The sequence below is a fragment of the Schistocerca nitens genome, chromosome 11 (assembly GCF_023898315.1).
Source record: "Schistocerca nitens isolate TAMUIC-IGC-003100 chromosome 11, iqSchNite1.1, whole genome shotgun sequence".
NCBI lineage: Eukaryota > Metazoa > Arthropoda > Insecta > Orthoptera > Acrididae > Schistocerca > Schistocerca nitens.
Window position 1 is genome coordinate 150,963,330 of NC_064624.1, and position 19,768 is coordinate 150,983,097.

At 40.0% G+C, this 19,768-nt stretch overlaps 1 protein-coding gene and 1 non-coding gene across 4 annotated transcripts in view; both read left to right on the forward strand.

Moving 5' to 3' along the window:
* Positions 1-19,768, forward strand: part of LOC126213530 (uncharacterized) — a 65,717-nt gene that overhangs the window by 24,224 nt on the left and 21,725 nt on the right. Inside the window, exon 2 of one of the 3 annotated variants that reach the window (XM_049941375.1) lies at positions 11,585-11,671. The exons of 1 other annotated variant lie outside the window; for it this stretch is intronic. In XM_049941375.1, coding sequence (XP_049797332.1) covers positions 11,585-11,671 — 87 coding nt within the window. The remainder of the gene's footprint in view (positions 1-11,584; positions 11,672-19,768) is intronic. One more of the 3 variants, XM_049941376.1, reaches the window with a different exon arrangement.
* On the forward strand, positions 8,011-8,085 carry Trnas-cga (transfer RNA serine (anticodon CGA)). The gene has a single exon. It is a non-coding gene; the product is annotated as a tRNA-Ser (tRNA).

Below are 19,768 nucleotides of genomic sequence, written 5' to 3' on the forward strand. Positions count from 1 at the left end.
TAATGTTCCGATATGCTGATTCGAAACAGTGAAACAGTTTGTGTTTCGTAATCTAATAAACCTACACATTTTATCATCTTGAATGTCTACTGTATAAGTATGTCCATATAAACACAAATGAGGTGCGAGAGCGCTAATCATGGCGCAGAAAGTATGAAACTATCACTTAGGCGTCTTGGCAGTTTCGTATTTCCTGCAGCAAATGCGCTGCTTTCGTGTCGCGTGACTTTCATACTTTTCAATTGGCTGAGGACAGCCATAGCTGAAGACAGAAGAACAACCACGAACGGAACTGGAGGTGGGGGCAAACTGCAGAAACAACGGATATGCTACTGGGACTCCCACATTCCGTTAGTATGGGTAATATACCCATCCTGCCAATTTCCATCTACACAAAGGGAATCATTGTGGATAATAGGCACAGTGACTATAGAATCACAAATAACGCCAAATAATTCGAATAAATAACAAAATATAACAGAAAAATTTGTCTTTCAAGGTGTATCAAACTGTTACTATAAATTCACCATGCTTCCCAGCCCTTCCCGTTCACCATTACACTATCAGTGATTTGTCAAACAGATTGCTTGCAATTATACCTACATCAAATTTATGTATAAGTCTTAATAACTATCACTCTACGCCTTTTTTTATTCAAAATGTTGTAGGCTTACTTGCGTTTCATAATATGATTACTGTACATGAACAGAGAAGCGTATGTTATAAAAAAAAGTGTAATTTAACTGAATGATTTTCAAATATTTATTATTTTGAATGTGAATTGTATGTGTTGTTTTATTGTTTGGTTAGTGTTTATAAAGCAGATGTTACGCCATTTCAAAACAGGACAGTCAGCTAGAAACGAATATTTATTTTGGGATATCTTAAGCTTCATGCTATTGCTTGTCAAAAAGATTTCGACACGCTTGAGTTTCATGAAGTGGTATGTTGTGTTTCAGTACCTGTGCCGAGCCCGAATCTCGTCCGACACAGAGTGGAATGAAACATCACTGTTTCGATACAATTAGTCCGTTCCAGGCACAGGTGGACTGAAACAGCCTTATTTTGAAACAACGATACAGTTTCTGTGTCTGGCTCGAGATCGAATCTGGTCCGAGACAGGGGCGGAATGAAACACCACTGTTTCGAAACAGTGAACCACAACCGTTCCGAAACACTGAAACAGTTCCACGTATCGATACACTGTATCGAAACATAGAAACAGTGGCTAAGTCTAGCTACCTGGTAAAGCGTAACTACTAAGCTTACGACTTGAACCAAACTACTGTAGCTGTATCGTCATACATTTGACCTAAATTGTATCTCATATTACAATGGAACAACTGTGTTTCGATTTGGAGGTGCGGCCTAAAACTTAAAACTTTTCTCTCTCCTTGAATTTCGAGTCTCAAATTTCAGGTGTGGCTTAGATAAGGGGAAATTTTTTTTTTCTTTGATTTAGAGTTTCATTTTTCAGGTGCGGCTTAGATTCGAGTAAATACAGTATTTTTTAATCTAATTTTATGTAATTCTTTGTGTATTTGTGTTTCATTTTTGTTCTGTCAAAAGTTTTACAACATTCACCATCATAACGCTTGTCATGAATATGATCTGTTGAAGAAAAAACTAACTAACATACTACGTTTAGACATATTTTGAAAGATACATGTCTCTTCATAGAGGTACAAATACTTCATTTCGGATCAAATAATCAGCAGTGCAGGAAATTTTTGTAATACTTATCATGGAAAGCTTTGCTAATAGGCTTCACTGCTACCTGCTTAAACAAGAAATTAAAAAAAAAATACGAAATGGCAGTGGTTTACATACCAAGAATTCTATTTGTGTCTTCGGCAAATAATTGATGGTCCAGATATGTATTATCAGTGCATGGTTGAGTGATGTATGTAAAAATGAGTGCAGTTTGAAGTACTCTTTCATAATTAGAGTTAATACACCATCAAGCACGTTAATGTGAGCACAGTGAAGAGTATATGTCAGGGGGCGTGGGAAACAGTGCAGTCATTGTTGTTATGCAGAGATGAAGCAACTTATCTTACATCCAAAAGGTTATGATCATTGGCTTTCCAACCAAGGACAGAAGCATTTCTGAAACAGCTAAGGCTGTAAACTGTTCACATGTTTCAGTGATATAATGTGCATGTGCCATTTAGGCACTACCCAAAACTGGTATTGAGGCAACTGTGGTGCACCACAGGCCACAGATGAAAGGGGTGAATGACAGCTGTGGAGATGTGCACGGGCAAATAGACGTGTAACTGTTGAGTGACTGCCCAGATGAACCGAGGGACTGCACGTGTGTCTCCTCATTCGGCAAACAATGCGGCAGGTGGGCCTCTGCAGTATTCGTCTGGTTTATGTGCCTGTACTGACAGCTGTTCATTGGTGACGAAGGCTGGAATTTTTCATTGGGTAATAACAGATGGTCGTTTCAGACGCGTAATCTTTTACGTTTTATTAAAGAGGTGGCTGTTGGTACGTATAGCCCTGCAAGAATCGTCGGAAGGGTCCCCTCTGGAGGAGGGAACGTTACGGTCTGTGGAATGCTTTTGTGGCGTTCCCCGGGTGATCTCGTCATTCTGGAATGGATCGGCACTAGTCTGTATAGATGTTTGTGGAACATATCTACCACTAAATGCAGTCCCTTTCCCTCAGTACATGGCGACTACCTGCAGGACGGTGCAAACCATCACGCGGCTTTTAACATTTTAATGTTCGTATAATAAGTTGCCGTCTCTTTAATCTAAGAATAGATGATCAATGCAGCTAGCCGCTATCTCTGTGTAATGTCTTGTCTGTATAGACATGTATCTGTTGTCTTTAATATCCCTTCACCTTCACACATAAGTCTATATAGTAACGTAAGGCCCTCCCAGTTCTTGGCTGATCCATGATAAGACAGGCGAAAAATTAGACTAATGGAGGATTATTACTATTATTTTCATTCACTCTCTCTCTTTCTCTCCGTTATCTATGTATAGTTTTTAATATAAGATTTCATTACGTGATATAGTGATGAAAAGAATCAGCCAAATAGAATCTTTGGTGGTGTCCGTCTTGGTAATCAGCGGCTGGCTTGCTGTAAGTGATCTTTACATTTATTATTTCTGTTAAACACTGCAGTCAGTCGGGAGAATCAATCGTTTGGACAATTTGTTCCTTTTACGAAAGATTGCAAATTCCAGATGTGTACGAAGCCTTTTTGGACGATTTAACACAGACTCAGTGATTGCAGGCTCTCTTCGACACAGCTGAAACTTCCCCACTAATTACAGGGCCAACGTGATCAACAAATGATTCAGAAAAAACTCATTCGTTCAATCACTCCAGAACAAAAAAGTCACAAAACTTATTTATAGAGGAAATCGTGTATTAAATCCATCTCCATTACATGTCCAGATCTCCGGTGATTCCACGCCTTAATTATTTTTCTTTTACAATCTCTTTCTCTTCAAAACAAACCGCTAGCGGCACAAATGTTAATTGGCTCGCTTTAGCGAGAAGAAAAGCAGAATATGTATCTCTCGGAAACACTTCAATCCCTCAACAGATACTCCAGAAGCTGTCCTAGTTACCCCTCTAACAACCATGGAGAATGCATATATGCATCCCTGTTATTTCAAAGAATAAATGCACTAGAAAATACTGTGGCGTTGATGAGATGTCGCCGCATATATTACGAGAAAATCAGATCAGATAACTTTTCCAAAGTGAATGAATGTGGATGGTTTGATTGAAAATGATTAATTGGTGTGTGGTAGAGGGTATTTGCTGTGGGGACATTACAAGCTCACAGTGTACGTGTGTGAACCGAAGAGCACCAGAATGAGTTTCTGTACTCCACTGACCACCAAAGTCCCTGGATTTACAGCTGATTGAGAATCTGTGGGACCACCTGGATCGGGCTGTTCACACTACGGATCTTTGACTGAGAAACTCGGTGCTGCTGGCCACGCCGCTGGAGTCGGCACAGTCCTACGTCCCTGTCACCACTTTCCACAACCCCATCGACTCTCGGCTGCATGTTTCACAGCGATTGGCGCTGCAGATAGTGATTATTTATGCTTTTGACAGATGGTCACATCAATATGACTGGACTGTGTGTTTTTGCACAGAATAAATATTTGTGGTTGCGAAGATTCATATAACAGAAATTTCTGCGGATATTTAAGTAGTGGTGCCTAAGAACTAGGAATTTGAGTGGCTAAGTGATGTGAGTATAATGAACAGAATGTGTTTGGCAGCAAAAGAGAATGAAGATGGTGTGACAGAAGAACATGTCATCACACACACCGACGCACTGAAATCCTTCAGTCTGTTACCAGAGTGTGCGGGACTAAATTAGTGACTGCAGAAATGTTTCAACTTTACTGAAACTCAGAACGTTGTTGGGGAAAAAAGCAAATGAAGAACAGAGGTGGTAGATATGTTGAATTATTTACCACAAGTTTTTTAAGTGTCATTTTCTACATAAGTTGTCTGTAAATGCCTAACAGGGTGGTGGTTGTTCTGGAAAACGTGTAACTCTCAGGTAATGACATTTTACCCGGAAAAGTCAGGGAGAGCTCAGAGAATTTCAGTAATTCTGTAGAATCTTGTGGAATTCTGTGTTTTTAACCTAACATTGGAGCTTAATTTTATTGAGCTTTATCAGTCACGAATTTTAAAATACTTAATTTCATAGTGTTAATTATTTCAATATTAGTCACTATAGATTATCAATGTTTATAAAAACTGCTGCTAAAGTATAGCGGAGAGTAAAGAAAAGTCATTACTGTTAGCTGCTCAAACCCCTCCCCACCTGTTACCGTTCACTTCTCAGGAGCCTTTTATGACATATTCTTCCCCCCCCCCCCCTCCCCCCCCCTTACAAGGAATTGTCAGAGAATTTTTTTTTCCAAGTTTGAATAGCTACCCTCTAGACCAGGGCCTGTGGCATGCATAGTTGGGTGTTCTGTGTAGCAGTGTTGTCAGCACTCGCTATTAGGCATGGTGAGAAGCAAAGGGTGTGTTTCAACTGCCGGTTCTGCACAGCCAGTGAGAGAGCAGTGTTTTGCAGCAGTAGAAAAAGGAATATTTCAACAACGTTAACTGTCGTAACACAGACAGAAGAAATGTACAAATATTTTGAACACAGGTTAGTAATTTAATTCATCCTGAGCTGTTCGGTCTCAACCCAGCCACAGCCATAAAATTCGTGACACATTCAGAAGCATATATTTGAGACAGCTGAATTAATATGCACTAATGTAACTGCAACCTCATAATTCATGTCATAATTGGAAAAAAGCAGTCAAATCTATGTGATGACAGAGATCATAAATTTAATTTCTTCAAGTGAAACACACACATTCTAGTCTAATCTAGATCTCATGTTAAGGTCAGTGTATCACCATGACCAGGATTTTTATAGTCTTCACATTTGTTGGTTTCACCAACTTGCAACCAGTTTGTTCCATTCCAACCTAACCACACCCTCATAATTTGTGCCATAGTTGTAAAAAAAATAGCTAAATATTTGTGACAACAGCAAAGAGGAGAATGGTTTCAATTTTGGTGCTAGAAATTCATTGCCTGTTTTCTGGGCTCTCATCGATTACTGAAGGTATCGTCCCTTTGGCTATGCAAAACTGACGCGTTGCAAATCTGTGGACAGTCTTATGTAACTGCCTCTGACCTTCTCTTATGTGGACTTTGATGTAAGATGTCAGTTTCTAGTGACGATGTGTAAATAATATAGTAGGCTTTGAAATATATCATGTTTTGTAGGTATAGTAAATAGTAGCTTTCGGTAATAACCCTCCTTGAGTTGTTATTAATCCTGATAGTTAGTAGCTTGCTGTAATTTTTTGAAGTAGGACAGCAAGTTTAGAGAACCGATACTGGTGCACTGTGAAGTTCTATACAGATATTGCTGTATGTCTTGAACAAAGACTTATAAACCTGGAAATGTTGCCTTCATAAATTGCATTACAAGGAATTTATGAAGTTGCTAATCTCACAATAGGTTATTAATTAACTTTGTTGATGAAACTCCCTGGCAGATTCCAACTTGTTTGGATAGCTCAGTTGGTAAAGCAGCTCCCTGCATAAGGCAGAGGATACAGTTTTGATTCCTGACCCAGCACACAGTTTTAATTTACTTTTTATTTTTATTTTACACTTCTACTTCCATAGGACCAAATTGAGGAGCAAATCTCAGAGGTCATGGAACATGTCGGTACATGAAATTACAAAATTAAAGTAATGACAGATAAAAGAAAATGTTTATGGTTACAAAAAAGACAAGCTATATGTTTAAGTAAATGCAATCGACAATATAATATAGGAATTAGCTTAATTTTTCAAGGAACTCTTTGACAGAATAGAAGGGGTGACCCATGAGCAAACTCTTTAGTTTCAGTTTGAAAGTATGTGGATTACTGCTAAGGTTTTTGAATTCTTGTGGTAGCTTATTGTAAATGGATGCAGCAGTATACTGCGCACCTTTCTGCACAAGAATTGAGGAAGTGCGATCCAAATGCGTATTGGATTTCTGCCTTGTATTAACTGAGTGAAAGCTGTTAATTATTGGGAATAAGCTGATACTGTTAATAGGAAACAAAAGTAAAGAATATATATATTGAGAAGCCAATGTCAGAATAACCAGACTAGTGAACAGGGGTTGACAAGAGATTTGTGAACATACACCACTAACTGCCCAAACAGCCCGTTTCTGAGCTAAAAATATCTTTGGAGAATGGGAAGTGTTACCCCAAAATTGGTAACATATGAGATAAGCAAATAAAGATGAACAAAGTAGACTAATTTTCGTATTGAATGATCACTTCCTTCAGATACAGTTCTAGTAGTAATAATGGCAGCATTAAGTCTTTGAACAAGATCCTGAATGTGGGCTTTCCTTGATAGTTTACTGTCTGTCTGAACACCTAGAAATTTGAAATGTTCTGTGTAACCAATCATGTACCCATTCTGTGAAATTAAAGGAGAGATTTTGTTGAATTGTGTGTTAGAAACTGTAAAAATTGAGTCTTCTGTGATTTGTCGTTAGTATATTTTCTACAAGCTGTAAACTTCCGTCATGAAGTGCACTACTTGAAACCGGGCCAGTGTTGCACACAACATCCTTCACTATGAAGCTAGTGTCTTCAGCAAACAGATATATTTTAGATTCTCCTGTAATACTAGAGGGCATAGCATTTATATAAATAAGGAAAGGAGTGACCCCCACATTGATCCCTGAGGCACGCCCACCCTCCCTCCCTCCCCCCTCCCCCTCCCCCCCCCCCCCCATTTTACCATGTCCCACTCAGATCCCACATCACAGCCATTCTCAACACTGTGAATAATGACCTCCTGCTGTTTGTTGCTAAAGTAAGAGGTGAACCAATTATGAGCTCCTCCCCGTATTCTTTAATGGTCCAATATCTGGAGCAGTATTTTGTGACCAACACAATCAAATGCCTTAGTTGAATCAAAAAATATGCCTAGCGTTTGAAAACTTTTGTCTAATCCACACAGTACCTGAATGAGATTTTCACTCTGCAGCGGAGTGTGCGCTGATACGAAACTTCCTGGCAGATTAAAACTGTGTGCCCGACCGAGACTCAAACTCGGGACCTTTGCCTTTCGCGGGCAAGTGCTCTACCAACTGAGCTACCGAAGCACGACTCACGCCTGGTCCTCACAGCTTTACTTCTGCCAGTATCTCGTCTCCTACCTTCCAAACTTTACAGAAGCTCTCCTGCGAACCTTGCAGAACTAGCACTCCTGAAAGAAAGGATATTCATATCAGCGCACACTCCGCTGCAGAGTGAAAATCTCATTCTGGAAACATCCCCCAGGCTGTGGCTAAGCCATGTCTCCGCAATATCCTTTCTTTCAGGAGTGCTAGTTCTGCAAGGTTCGCGGGAGAGCTTCTGTAAAGTTTGGAAGGTAGGAGACGAGATACTGGCAGAAGTAAAGCTGTGAGGACCGGGCGTGAGTCGTGCTTCGGTAGCTCAGTTGGTAGAGCACTTGCCCGCGAAAGGCAAAGGTCCCGAGTTCGAGTCTCGGTCGGGCGCACAGTTTTAATCTGCCAGGAAGTTTCACACAGTACCTCATAGTGAAAAGAGAAGAATTCTAAATCCAAACTGTAAATTTGATTGCAAATTATGTGATATAAAATGATTAATTATCCTTATATACACAGCCTTTTCAATAACTTTAGCAAACACTGACGGCATAGAAACAGGTCTAAAATTGTTACGTTATTCCTTTCTCCCCTTCTCCCCTTTTATAAAGTGGCATTACTACTGAGTACTTTAATTGTCCATGAAACAGACCATTCTTAAAGGAAAAATTACAAATATGTCCAAGTGTATGGCCAACATGTGCAGTACTTTAATATCTTTCTAGGCATTCCATCATATCCATAAGAGTCCTTAGTCTTCAGGGAGTTAATTATTGATTCAGTATCACAGACAGGTATTTCAGATGTCAGTCTTGGAAAAGTATTTTCCAAGAGAGTTACATGATTCCCTGTAGAATGTTTTTATTTAATTAACCAGCAGTGCTCAAAAAACAATTATTGAATACTGTACATATTCTGACTTATCAGTAACAGAAATAGATTTATTGCTGACTTTATATTGTTGACCTTGTGGTATTGACCAGACACTTCCTTCACGACTGACCATGTGGTTTTAATTTTATCCTGTGAATTAGGCATTCTATTTGCATACCACTTAATCTTTTGCCTTCCTAATAACATTTTTGAGCACCTTACAGTACTTGTAATGGGCTAATGTAGCTTTTTATGACTTCTTCTAACATTTTGACAGAATTCCCACTTTGTTCTACATGATATCCCCATCCTGCTGGTTAGCCACCCACACTGCCTTTTGCTACTATTACACTGTTTAGAACATTCAAAGGGCATGTGAAGTGTGTTAAAGAATGCATTATATTTGTCATCTATGCTAGCCATTCTTGTTTCTTAACGGGGTTTAAAAAACTCTCTGTTGCTGTTGGATTACCTTTCCTGCATAGTTGGTAATTATATGAGACATTTGTTTGGTCTTGTAGTGTTAAAATTTGTGCTTCATGGTCGGAAAGACCATTCACCCATTTACTAAAAGAATGTCCATCTAGTAATGAAGAATGAATAAAAATATTGTCAGTGGCTGTGCTACTGTTCCCTTGCACCTTGGTTGGAGAAAACAGCCTGCATCACATCATATGAGTTGGGAGATCTACCAACATCCTTTTCCTTGGGCAGTCACATACAAAATTAATGTTGAAGTTACCACATATAACTAATTTTTGGTACTTCCTATAAAGTGAACCAAGAATCCTCTGTAGCTTGAGTAGAAATGCTCTGAAGTCATAGTTAGGGGTTAGGGGACATATAAACAACAACAATTAGAAGTTTAGTTTCACTAAATTCAACTGCCCCTGCACAACATTCAAATACCTGTTCAGTGCAGTGCCATGATAAGTCTATGGACTCAAATGGAATACTGCTTTTTACATATATTCCCCCCACCCCCTCCACAAAGAACTCCTTGAAAAACAGCCATCTAATCTCTATTGTGGTAAAGGAAGCCTCTGAATTGTCGAACTATTGAAGTGGTGCTCTGATATAGCAAAAATGTCAGATTCAACATCTATAAGCAGTTCACTGACTTTATTTCTAATACTTTTTATTTTTTAATGAAATATCTTAATTCCTTCTCTACTTGGATACCTGACCTCCTCTGAAGATGATTCCTTTGTTAGAGGGACTTCCTTTAAGCCAGTATACCGATCAGCTGACTACAGTCTAACAAAGGTGCAGCTTTAATACCAACTACTACAGGAATTTTTCCACAAGTGATCCCACCACACTGTCACCTATAAGGTTTGCGAGGTTCCCTTTCCGTACCTATTGAGGTGCAGGCCATGCCTAGTGGAACCCAACCTCTTGATACACTCAACTGACACCACTGCAATGTGATCCGTGCCCTCTGCCATCAGTGTCTTCTCCAGCCCCATGTTAACACGTGTAACAGCAACATCAAGGTGAGGCCAATCATGACCCTGAAACAGTTGCTCAAAGTGCACATTAGTGCCACCAGTTTGAGTAGATATCTTTACCAGGTCACCACTTACATCATGTTCCTTGTCCCTATCAAGGCTATACCATCCTCCACCCACAATCACTACCTTATCCTCTTTTGTAAAATTCCTACATAACTCCCCTGTACTGTCAGTCACGTGAGCCAACTGTGCACTATGCTTCACAATGCTGGTGACCTGGTACTCACTCCCCATTCCCCAACACTTCCTGCAAGTGCTGGCCCACACCTCTACCGTGTGATTTACCTAGCAGCAGAACCTTCTTCTTTCTGTTAGAATTTGTGACTGACTTAGGTGTCCTACTGCTGCATGTTTCGCACACTTACATCTACAAGTGGCTCCTCTCCACTCAGCTCTGACAGTTGGTCAAATCTATTGCATATCCACAACGTACAGCTATCTGAATAGCACCCCCTCCTAGGTGCCTTCTTACCAACAGCCAGTTACACTTTCCCCAGCACCCTTCACCTTCCTCAACCCATCTAGTTCCTGCTTTGTGTCTTGTAACTGCACTTGAAGGGCACAGATCTTATGCTCCTGCTCCTCTACCAACTTATTTCTACGTCAGATTCTGTATTCCCGGGAGAGTATCTTGCAAGAATGCCCACTGGCTTCTCCACTGCATTCCTCCCACCCGCCCCCTTCAAGAAAATACCTTGAAGAAATCCCACACCGTAACCCACTACTCACAAACATGTGACGATGCCCACACTTGTCACGCAAAATAAAATTTTAAGTTACTGAAAAAACTAAACGTCTACATTACCTAAGTTCAGTTACAACAGTAGAACTATTTAAAGATCTATCGATAGTGATCTCGAAATTCTCTCTCTTCTAAGAAAGCAACAACTTCTATCAGTACTACTAAATGACAACTAATACCGATACCACCAAAACTTCACACAATTTTGTAGCTAAAACAAAAAATGGAAGGGGCTACTGGAACATTCAATAAATTAAAACTATGAATGACAATTTTACTGAAATATTTCACTAGAAACCATAAAAAAGTCAGCTGAAAACTACTGCCAGGAAGTTTTCATATCACACTCCATTGCAGAACCAAAATTCATTCTGGGACCATTGTTGGTATTTGATAATACACAATGATTTTACAGCTACGTGAAGAGTTGTACCGAATGAAGTCATTGAAATTAGTTTGTGCATGTTCTAGGCATGAATCAAGTAACTGTGCTGAAATTCCTCATAGAAATATACGCAGAAAATTATTTCAGTTACTGTAATGTGGGTTGCTACTTATTGAGGTATGTGATACTTTTATTGTGAGACTGGGGAATCTGAATTTATTGAGCTGTTTGACATTTTATATGAAAAATCCACATACCCATGTCTTGATGTATTTACAATATTTGAAGTTTTAAGTGAGACATCTATATAACTGTGTCTTTTACATTTTTAATGCTGTAACACTCCTCAGTTTCTTTTTACCCCTTTCTAATTTCAGATACCTGCCTGCTTAGCTGTGAATGGAAGTTCCATCAATGGCGAAGAAGAAGAAGAAGAAGCCAAACTGTTAGAGGTGTTGGAAAAGGTATTTTTCTGAAATCTGACTCTTAGTGTAAACTAAGTTACTCTAGTTGCCATGGCATCTCTATGGAGAGTCTGTTTCATATTATGAAGACTATCCACAAAGCAACCTCTGTTTGACTGTAAATAACATACTGTAATAGTTATACCAAATTTTTTAGAAGAATCTCAAATTTACCAGCTCCCTTAATGAGTTGAAAAACAGTCTATTCACAATGTGACAGCATCTTCAAATTCATCAAAGTACTTGGGGGGGGCGGGGGGGGTTCAAACCATTTTTCATATCACTTGAAGCCAAGTATGGGTTCAGGGCTGATGTTCAATTACATCCCGTTTCTGCTGATTCAAAAATTTTTGTGTTCGCCACCCCAACACCATTATCTGCTATTTTACATCTGTGTTAGCATAGAAAACTTACCTTTCATCATTGGTGACAATGTCATTCAGTAAATTAATGTTGCATCTGAATGAACACCAGTTATGCACAGAGATTTATGATTCTGGCAAAGGACTTCAGGTACCCAATAAAAACAGAACTTGGGGATTCCCTAATTGTTTGGTAGCCATTTTGCACAAAACACTCAGAATTCTGCATAACAATTGAGATGTTGTGTAACACTGGTTTTATATGGATTTCTTTGTTATTTGACAACTACAAGATAACACAACTTTCTGTCATTGTCAAAATTTGTCCTCCACCTGTCGTGTACATGACACCATTGGTATACAGCACATTCACTTGTCACATTTGATCTGTATACAAAGGATTTTGACTTTCTCTGGAAAATGTGGGAAATTAGTCATTTATTACAAATCATTTTGAAATTCTGCTTCGGAAACAATCAGTTGGGTAAGGAACAGTGAAGAAGGGCATTGAGATGTTGTAATGTTGTTTTATCACAGCTAATTCCAACATGCTACCCAGATGTCAGGAATCTTAGTTTTTGTTCATTATTTATTGTATGATTGCATCTCTTGCCTCTGAGAATTTGTCATGGAGTTATGTATTTGTCGTTCACAAAAGAGCAAAAGTAGATTTTAATTTTATAAAAAGTCTAAATAAGGTAGATATCCGATCACGTGTTTCGCAGATCAGCACTGAATGTTCAGTCTTCAGTTCTTTTCCAGTAGTTTCAATACTAGGAGGTATTTTTGACAACTTTCGTGCAGTGTTGGGCCACAAATTAATAGTGTGAAGAATGTCAGGTTTTCAACATGATGTGACATGTTACTGTTATCAAAGCTTACTGACAATAGTTTGCAGCATCTTTATACAAAAAATTATTAAATGTTCGATGTTATTGGACAGTGGTGACATGTTGGTAATAAAGAAATTTCCAGGAGTGTCAAGACCTTAACACTTTAGGAATTGTTGTTAAAACTTTAAATCTTGGCTGAACTTGGAATCTGTATTACTAAATTGGTAACCTGGTTCATGGTGCACATTCTCAGTTTGAGTTTGCCTATCTAATGGTGTCCAGGGGCAACAAAAATTTGATTCTTAATATTTCATGTAATTACAATTGACCAAATTCAAAATGCTTGCCATTCAAAATGCTCTATGCATTAAGAGGTATAATCCTGTATTAAAGATTGAACACACTAAGACAAGTAGACGATCACATGTTCCGAGTCAGACTTTAGTCGTACTGTATTGGAGAATAAGATCACTTGCAACTTCCAATAAACCATATCTCGCTGACATGCACGCCCCCTCACGCTCCTGACCTCTCTTTCTGCAAAATAATGAGAGGACATAAGTTAACTTTGTCTGTTTGTGCAATGAAACTTCAATATCAGTCATGATGTTTCAAATTTTTACTTCTTTACTACGGACTGTATTTGCAATGCTTTTTGCCGTTAGTATCGACTTACTCCACTGAATATACCCGCAATCTTGTATAATTCTAAGACACACACAGTTCAGGAGAGACATTGAGATGTGAGAAAAACTAGCTTTTGTTTAAAATGTAGTGCAAATCAGCCACACTGTACTCATCCAGTGTGTGATAATGAGAGTATTTAGTTACTTCCGATAACTTCTAATATAATTTTGAACCTTTTCTAAACATCGTTTGTTTACTTGCTCGACATAAAATATTTTGTTTACTTGCTCGACATAAAATAAGTAACTCATTACTTCATTTGTAAAGTAATCAGCAGTGTGAAGCTGTTTGTACAAGGTAGTTCGATTCTTTAAAGAAACACGCTTTACTAGAGATCACTAACATGTCATGTGGAAAACTTAAATTTCTTTTGTGGCCATGAAAACTAGTTCCTTTACAAAGGACACCCAGGAGAAATGCCACAATTTAATCATCGTATTCCTATCCCTGATGTTATTCAATCTGTATATTGAGCAAGCAGTAAAGGAAACAAAAGAAAAATTCGGAGAAGGAATTAAAATCCATGGAGAAGAAATAAAAACTTTGAGGTTCGCCGATGACATTGTAATTCTGTCAGAGACAGCAAAGGATCTGGAAGAGCAGCTGAACGGAATGGACAGTGTCTTGAAAGGAGGATATAAGATGAACATGTACAAAAGCAAAACGAGGATAATGGAATGTAGTCGAATTAAATCGGTTGATGCTGCGGGAATTAGATTAGAAAATGAGACCTTATAGTAGTAAATGAGTTTTGCTATTTGGGGAGCAAAATAACTGATGATGGTCGAAGTAGAGAGGATGTAAAATGTAGACTGGCAATGGCAAGGAAAGCGTTTCTGAAGAAGGGGAAATTTGTTAACATTGAGTATAGATTTAAGTGTCAGGAAGTCGTTTCTGAAAGTATTTGTATGGAGTGTGGCCATGTATGGAATTGAAACGTGGACAATAAATAGTTTAGACAAGAAGAGAATAGAAGCTTTTGAAATGGTGCTACAGAAGAATGCTGCAGATTAGATGGGTACATCACATAACTAATGAGGAGGTATTGAATAGAATTGGAGATATGAGAAATTTGTGGTACAACTTGACTAGAGGAGGGGATAGGTTGGTAGGGCATATTCTGAGGCATCAAGGGATCACCAATTTAGTTTTGGAGTGCAGCGTGGAGGGTAAAAATCGTAGAGGGAGACCAAGAGATGAATACACTAAACAGATTGAGAAGGATGTAGGTTGCAGTAGGTACTGGGAGATGAAGATGCTTGCACAGGATAGAGTAGCATGGAGAGCTGCATCAAACCAGTCTCTGGACTGAAGACCGCAACAACATCCCTAAAAGGTAATGAAATAAGTATTGTTGTCAGTGGTGTTGAGAAGCTGCTGAAATCGTTAAATTTTAACATAGATCCACGGCCCCATGGAATCCCTTTTAGATTCTGTACGGAATTTGCAGTTGCGTTAGTCCCTCTTTTAACTATAATCTATTGTAGGTCCCTCGAACACAAAACCGTGCCCAGTTGTTAAAAAAAAGACACAGGTTACATCCTTCTACTAGAAAAGTAGTAGAAGTAATCCACAAAACTATATTCCAATATATTTGGCCTTGATTTGTTGTTGTATCTTAGAACATGTTGTGAGCCCAAACATAATGAGGTATCTTGAACAAAATTACCTCCTCAATTCCAAAAAGCATAATTCCGAAAACATTGATCACATTTTTCTCACATGGCGTACTGAAAGCTTTGGCTCAAGGCAGCCAGGTAGATGCAGTATTTCTTGATTTTCAAAAAGCATTGTGTTGCAACCCTTGCTGTTCATATTGTATATTAATGACCTTGCAGACAATAGTACAATCAGGATTTTTTTTCAGGTGATGCAGTTATCTGTAATGAAATACTGTCTGAGAGAAGCTGCATAAATATTCAATAAGTTCTTGATAATATTTCAACATGGTGCAGAGATTGCCAACTTACTCTAAATGTTCATAAATGTAAAACTTGACACTTCCCAAACAAAAAAAGTAGTATCCTATGAATATAATATCAGTGAGTCACTGTTGGAATCAGCCAACTCATACAATACCTGGGGGTAAAACGTTGTAGGGATGTGAAATGGAATGATCACATAGGTTCAGTCATGGGTAAAGCAGGTGGTAAACACCAATTTATTGGTAGAATACTGGTGAAGTGCAATCAGTGTACAAAGGAGATTGCTTACAAATCAGTCATATGACCGGTTCCTGAAACTTGCACAAGTGTACGGCACCTGAACGTAATAGGACTAACAGAGAATATTGAACGTATACAGAGAACGGCAGCACAAGTGGTCATAGGTTTGTTTAATATGTGGGAGAATGTCACAGAGATACTGAATATGCTGAACTGAAATATTCTTGAAGATAGATGTAAACTGTCTGGAGAAAGTGTGTTAATAAAGTTCCCCCTGGGGGCGGAGCTCACGGTTCTTTCATGAGTTTTTGTTTGATGCTCACAGGGCTCTGAGCTATTACAGTCCATTCTTCCTTCCCTGGCTGTATTTCCTTCACCGTGCCCTTCCCTCCATATCCCCACTTCTTTCCTGCTTCCCCATCCTTCCCCTCTTTCCGTGTTCTGATTTATGTCGACCTGGCTATCATCTTGGTTCCCCGTATTGCTTCCAGTTCAGTTTAATCCAGCCTGTTCTCTTTAATCCTTTTTGCCATTTAGATCACCGATTGGGGTTTGACCTCTGTTTCTACATTTTCTGTTTTTTGTGTAAACTCTTTGGGGAAGAACTCCCTCCCAAACATCTACATTTTGAATCCTCTCCCTCCCTCCTTCCTTCCTCTCTTCCTTTGCTGCCGTAGCCCCCCCCCCCCCTCCACCATGCTAGGTCACCAGCACGTGTAGCCGCTGTGTGTGGTGGGGCTGGTATGCACCCATCTGGCTGAGCCCACCTAACAATGCAGGGATCGCACTACTGATACCTGAGCTGTCGCCATTTATGACAAGAAGTGGTTGCTTGAGCATAGGAACTTGGGGCAATGGCTGTTGTGCCAGGTGGCCCTAGCTATAGCTGAGTGGCACCCATGGGGAGAGTCCCTGATTGGGTGGTATCAGCGTGGACACTTGGCACCTGAAGTGTATCAAGGTGCAAAATATCTGGCCATTCTCAAATGGCTGTCTCTTCAAATGTTAAAGGATCATAGAATTCTGTTTGGTATGACCCGGCAGCCTTCCCTTCGCTGGCTACACCCAGGGAATGGGTTCAGGCTTGCTGTCTTGGGATGAAACACTTTCCTTGATACCTCGTCTGTACTAGGATGGACAGGGACACATTCACTGCCACAAAGGGGACAAGTTCGGTGAAGTGGAGTCTCTCCGCAAGATGCGGTTGAGCTCCTTGTTGATCAAAACTTCTTCTGCTGCCCAATCTGCAGCTCTTCATGCTTGTGATTGTCTTGGCAATGTCCCAGTCTATTACCTCTCACCAGTCTCTGAATGTGGTCCAGGGAGTGATTTTTCATAGGGACCTTATCCTGTAAAGTGATGAAGAATGCCAGGCCAATCTGGAGCTACATGGTGTCAATTTTGTTCAATGTGTGCAGAGGAGTCGTAAAGACAAGCGCACTGATGCTGCTGCCTTCATTCTGGCTCCTGAGGAAGATACCCTGCCAGAGAAGATAAAGGTTATGTGAAGCTGTACGTCCCACCACCCACGAGGTGTTTTCGGTGCTTGCGTTTTGGGCATATGTCTTCCCGCTGGATGGTGGGCCCTCTTTGTGGTAACTGTGTTAATACCCACTGCGTGAAGGAAGCCCCTGTGTTCCAACACCTGTGTGTGTCAGTTGTCATGAGTGCCACTCTCCTCGGTCACCAGACTGCCCAAACTAGAGAGAAAAGAAGATCCAAGAGTGCAAGTCCCTGGATCGTCTGTGTTATCCTGAGACTTGCCAAAAAATATATTACTTGACTCCATCGAGCGTCGTTGAGGAGCTTTTGCCCCCGTTGCATCCTTTCCCTTTCCTACAGCACATGTATGGGATAACACCCAGACAGTGAACTTACAATATTTCTGATTGGCTGTGTCACTTGAGAGCCGCTAAACGTACATCCTGAACCGGGGCTCTCAAGGATGCAACAGTTTTGTCTATATATGTAATGATTTTTGTAAGAAGGTCTCAGTCTTCGTGCAGCTGCTCGAGCAACATCATTGGACTGCTCACACAGAAGATGCCACAATATTACAGGAGGAGAAGACATACCCACCCAACAGTGTATAAAGCAATAGACAGTATTACAATTGAAACCAAAAACTCTGTAGGTGCACAAGTCTGCCTGCATTGTCCTTCAGTGTTCTGTGGTGTTGTTCTTAACTTTACCATTACCGACAATGATGCCTTTTCCATTTCGGTGTTGTTTGACGTAATTAAAAAAAAAAAGCCGTGGATTTGTAAACTGAACTTCCTGTAAGTGTTCAGCATCTTATGATACAGTAAACAGTGTGCAGATCCATCTTTCTGTGTAAAATAAACAGATTCCTTGTACTGTCGATTGCAGTGCAAAGACATTCTTGGTGATACACAATGCCGACTCGCCTGAGTTGTCACATCAGTGTGACTGGACTGTGTATTTTTACGAGGGTTGACTGAAAAGTAATGCCTCCACCTTCATAACTCCTCAACAGTTGGCAGCATTGGTATGCGGCAGGTACTTGCTTGTTCTGTAGCCTCTTCTCTACAGCTCCAGTTGGTGAGAAGCCTTAGCATTGAACGGTTCTGTTGTTACAGTGTTAAGTATGGAACCCTGCACAGACGGTCGATCAGTGCGATTTAAGCAACGTGCAGTCGTGGAATTCTTGACAGCAGAAGGTGTCACCACAAAGGAGATTCTGCAGAGAATGAAAGCAGTTTATGGTGAGTGTGTGGATGTGAGTACTGTTCATAGTTGGGTGTGTAAGTTTAAAGATGTTGAAACGGGAACATCTGACCTGCATGACAAACAGAGTTGGACGTCCTGTGACAGCAACCACCGAGTTTCACTAGCAAAATGTTGACAGATTGATTCAAGACTATCATTGTATCACTCAGAGAGAAATTTCAAGCACTTTCGAATTTCACTAGAATGTGTGGCCATGGTTTTTCCAGCTGAGGGCTGCATCTTGATTTTCTTTTTCTGGGGCGAGTCTTTGTGTCGATATTCCATATACTGATGTTTTGTGTCCTGGTTGTAATTGTGTTCCCATGTTTTGTCTCCTGTCACAGTTGAATTGAGAAAGGCGTCACCTTCATTCTCGTAACACGAGAGGAGTTCCTGGCAAATTTCGAGTCTGTGCACTTTCATTTGACGAGTCAGCATCTGCGGTACCCATCGTGCACAAATCTTCCAATAGCCAAGCAAGCTATAATGTGACCCACACGTTCTTGTGAAATGCCGATTGTGCTTGCAGTTTCTCTCTGAGTGATATGATGATTGTCCTGAATCAATCCGTCAACATTTTGCTCGTGAAAATCGGTGTTTGCTGTCACAGGACATCCAACTCTTTGTTTGTCATGCAAGTCAGATGTTCCCGCCTCAACATCTTTAAACTTACTCATCCAACTGTGCACAGTACTCACATCCACACAATCAACATAAACTGCTTTCATTCTCTGATGAATCTTCTTTGGGGTGACACCTTCTGCTGTCAAGAATTCCATGACTGCTCGTTGCTTAAATCGCACTGATCGACCATCTGTGCAGGGTTCCATACTTAACGCTGTAACAACACAACCGTTCAATGCTAAGGCTTCCTGCCAACTGGAGCTGTAGAGAAGAGGCTACAGAACAAGCCAGTACCTGCCGCATACCAATGCTGCCAACCCTTGAAGAATTACGAGAATGTAGGCATTACTTTTCAGTCAACCCTCGTACATAAAATAAAAATTTCTGGTTGTGGAGATGCATATGACAGAAACCTCTGCAGATATTTAAATAGTGGTGCTGAAGAAATAGGAGTTTGAGCAGCTACGTGATGTGGGTATGATGAACAGAATGTGTTTGGCAGCAGAAGAGAGTGAAGATTATGTGATGGAAGAACCCATCATCTCACACACTGGAGCACTGAAATGCTTCAATCTGTTACCAGAGTGTGCAGGACTAAATTAGTGACTAGAGAAATGTTTTTATTTTACTGAAATTCAGAACAGTTGTTGGGAAAATAGCAAATGAAAAACAGAGCAATAGAATTGTTGATTTATT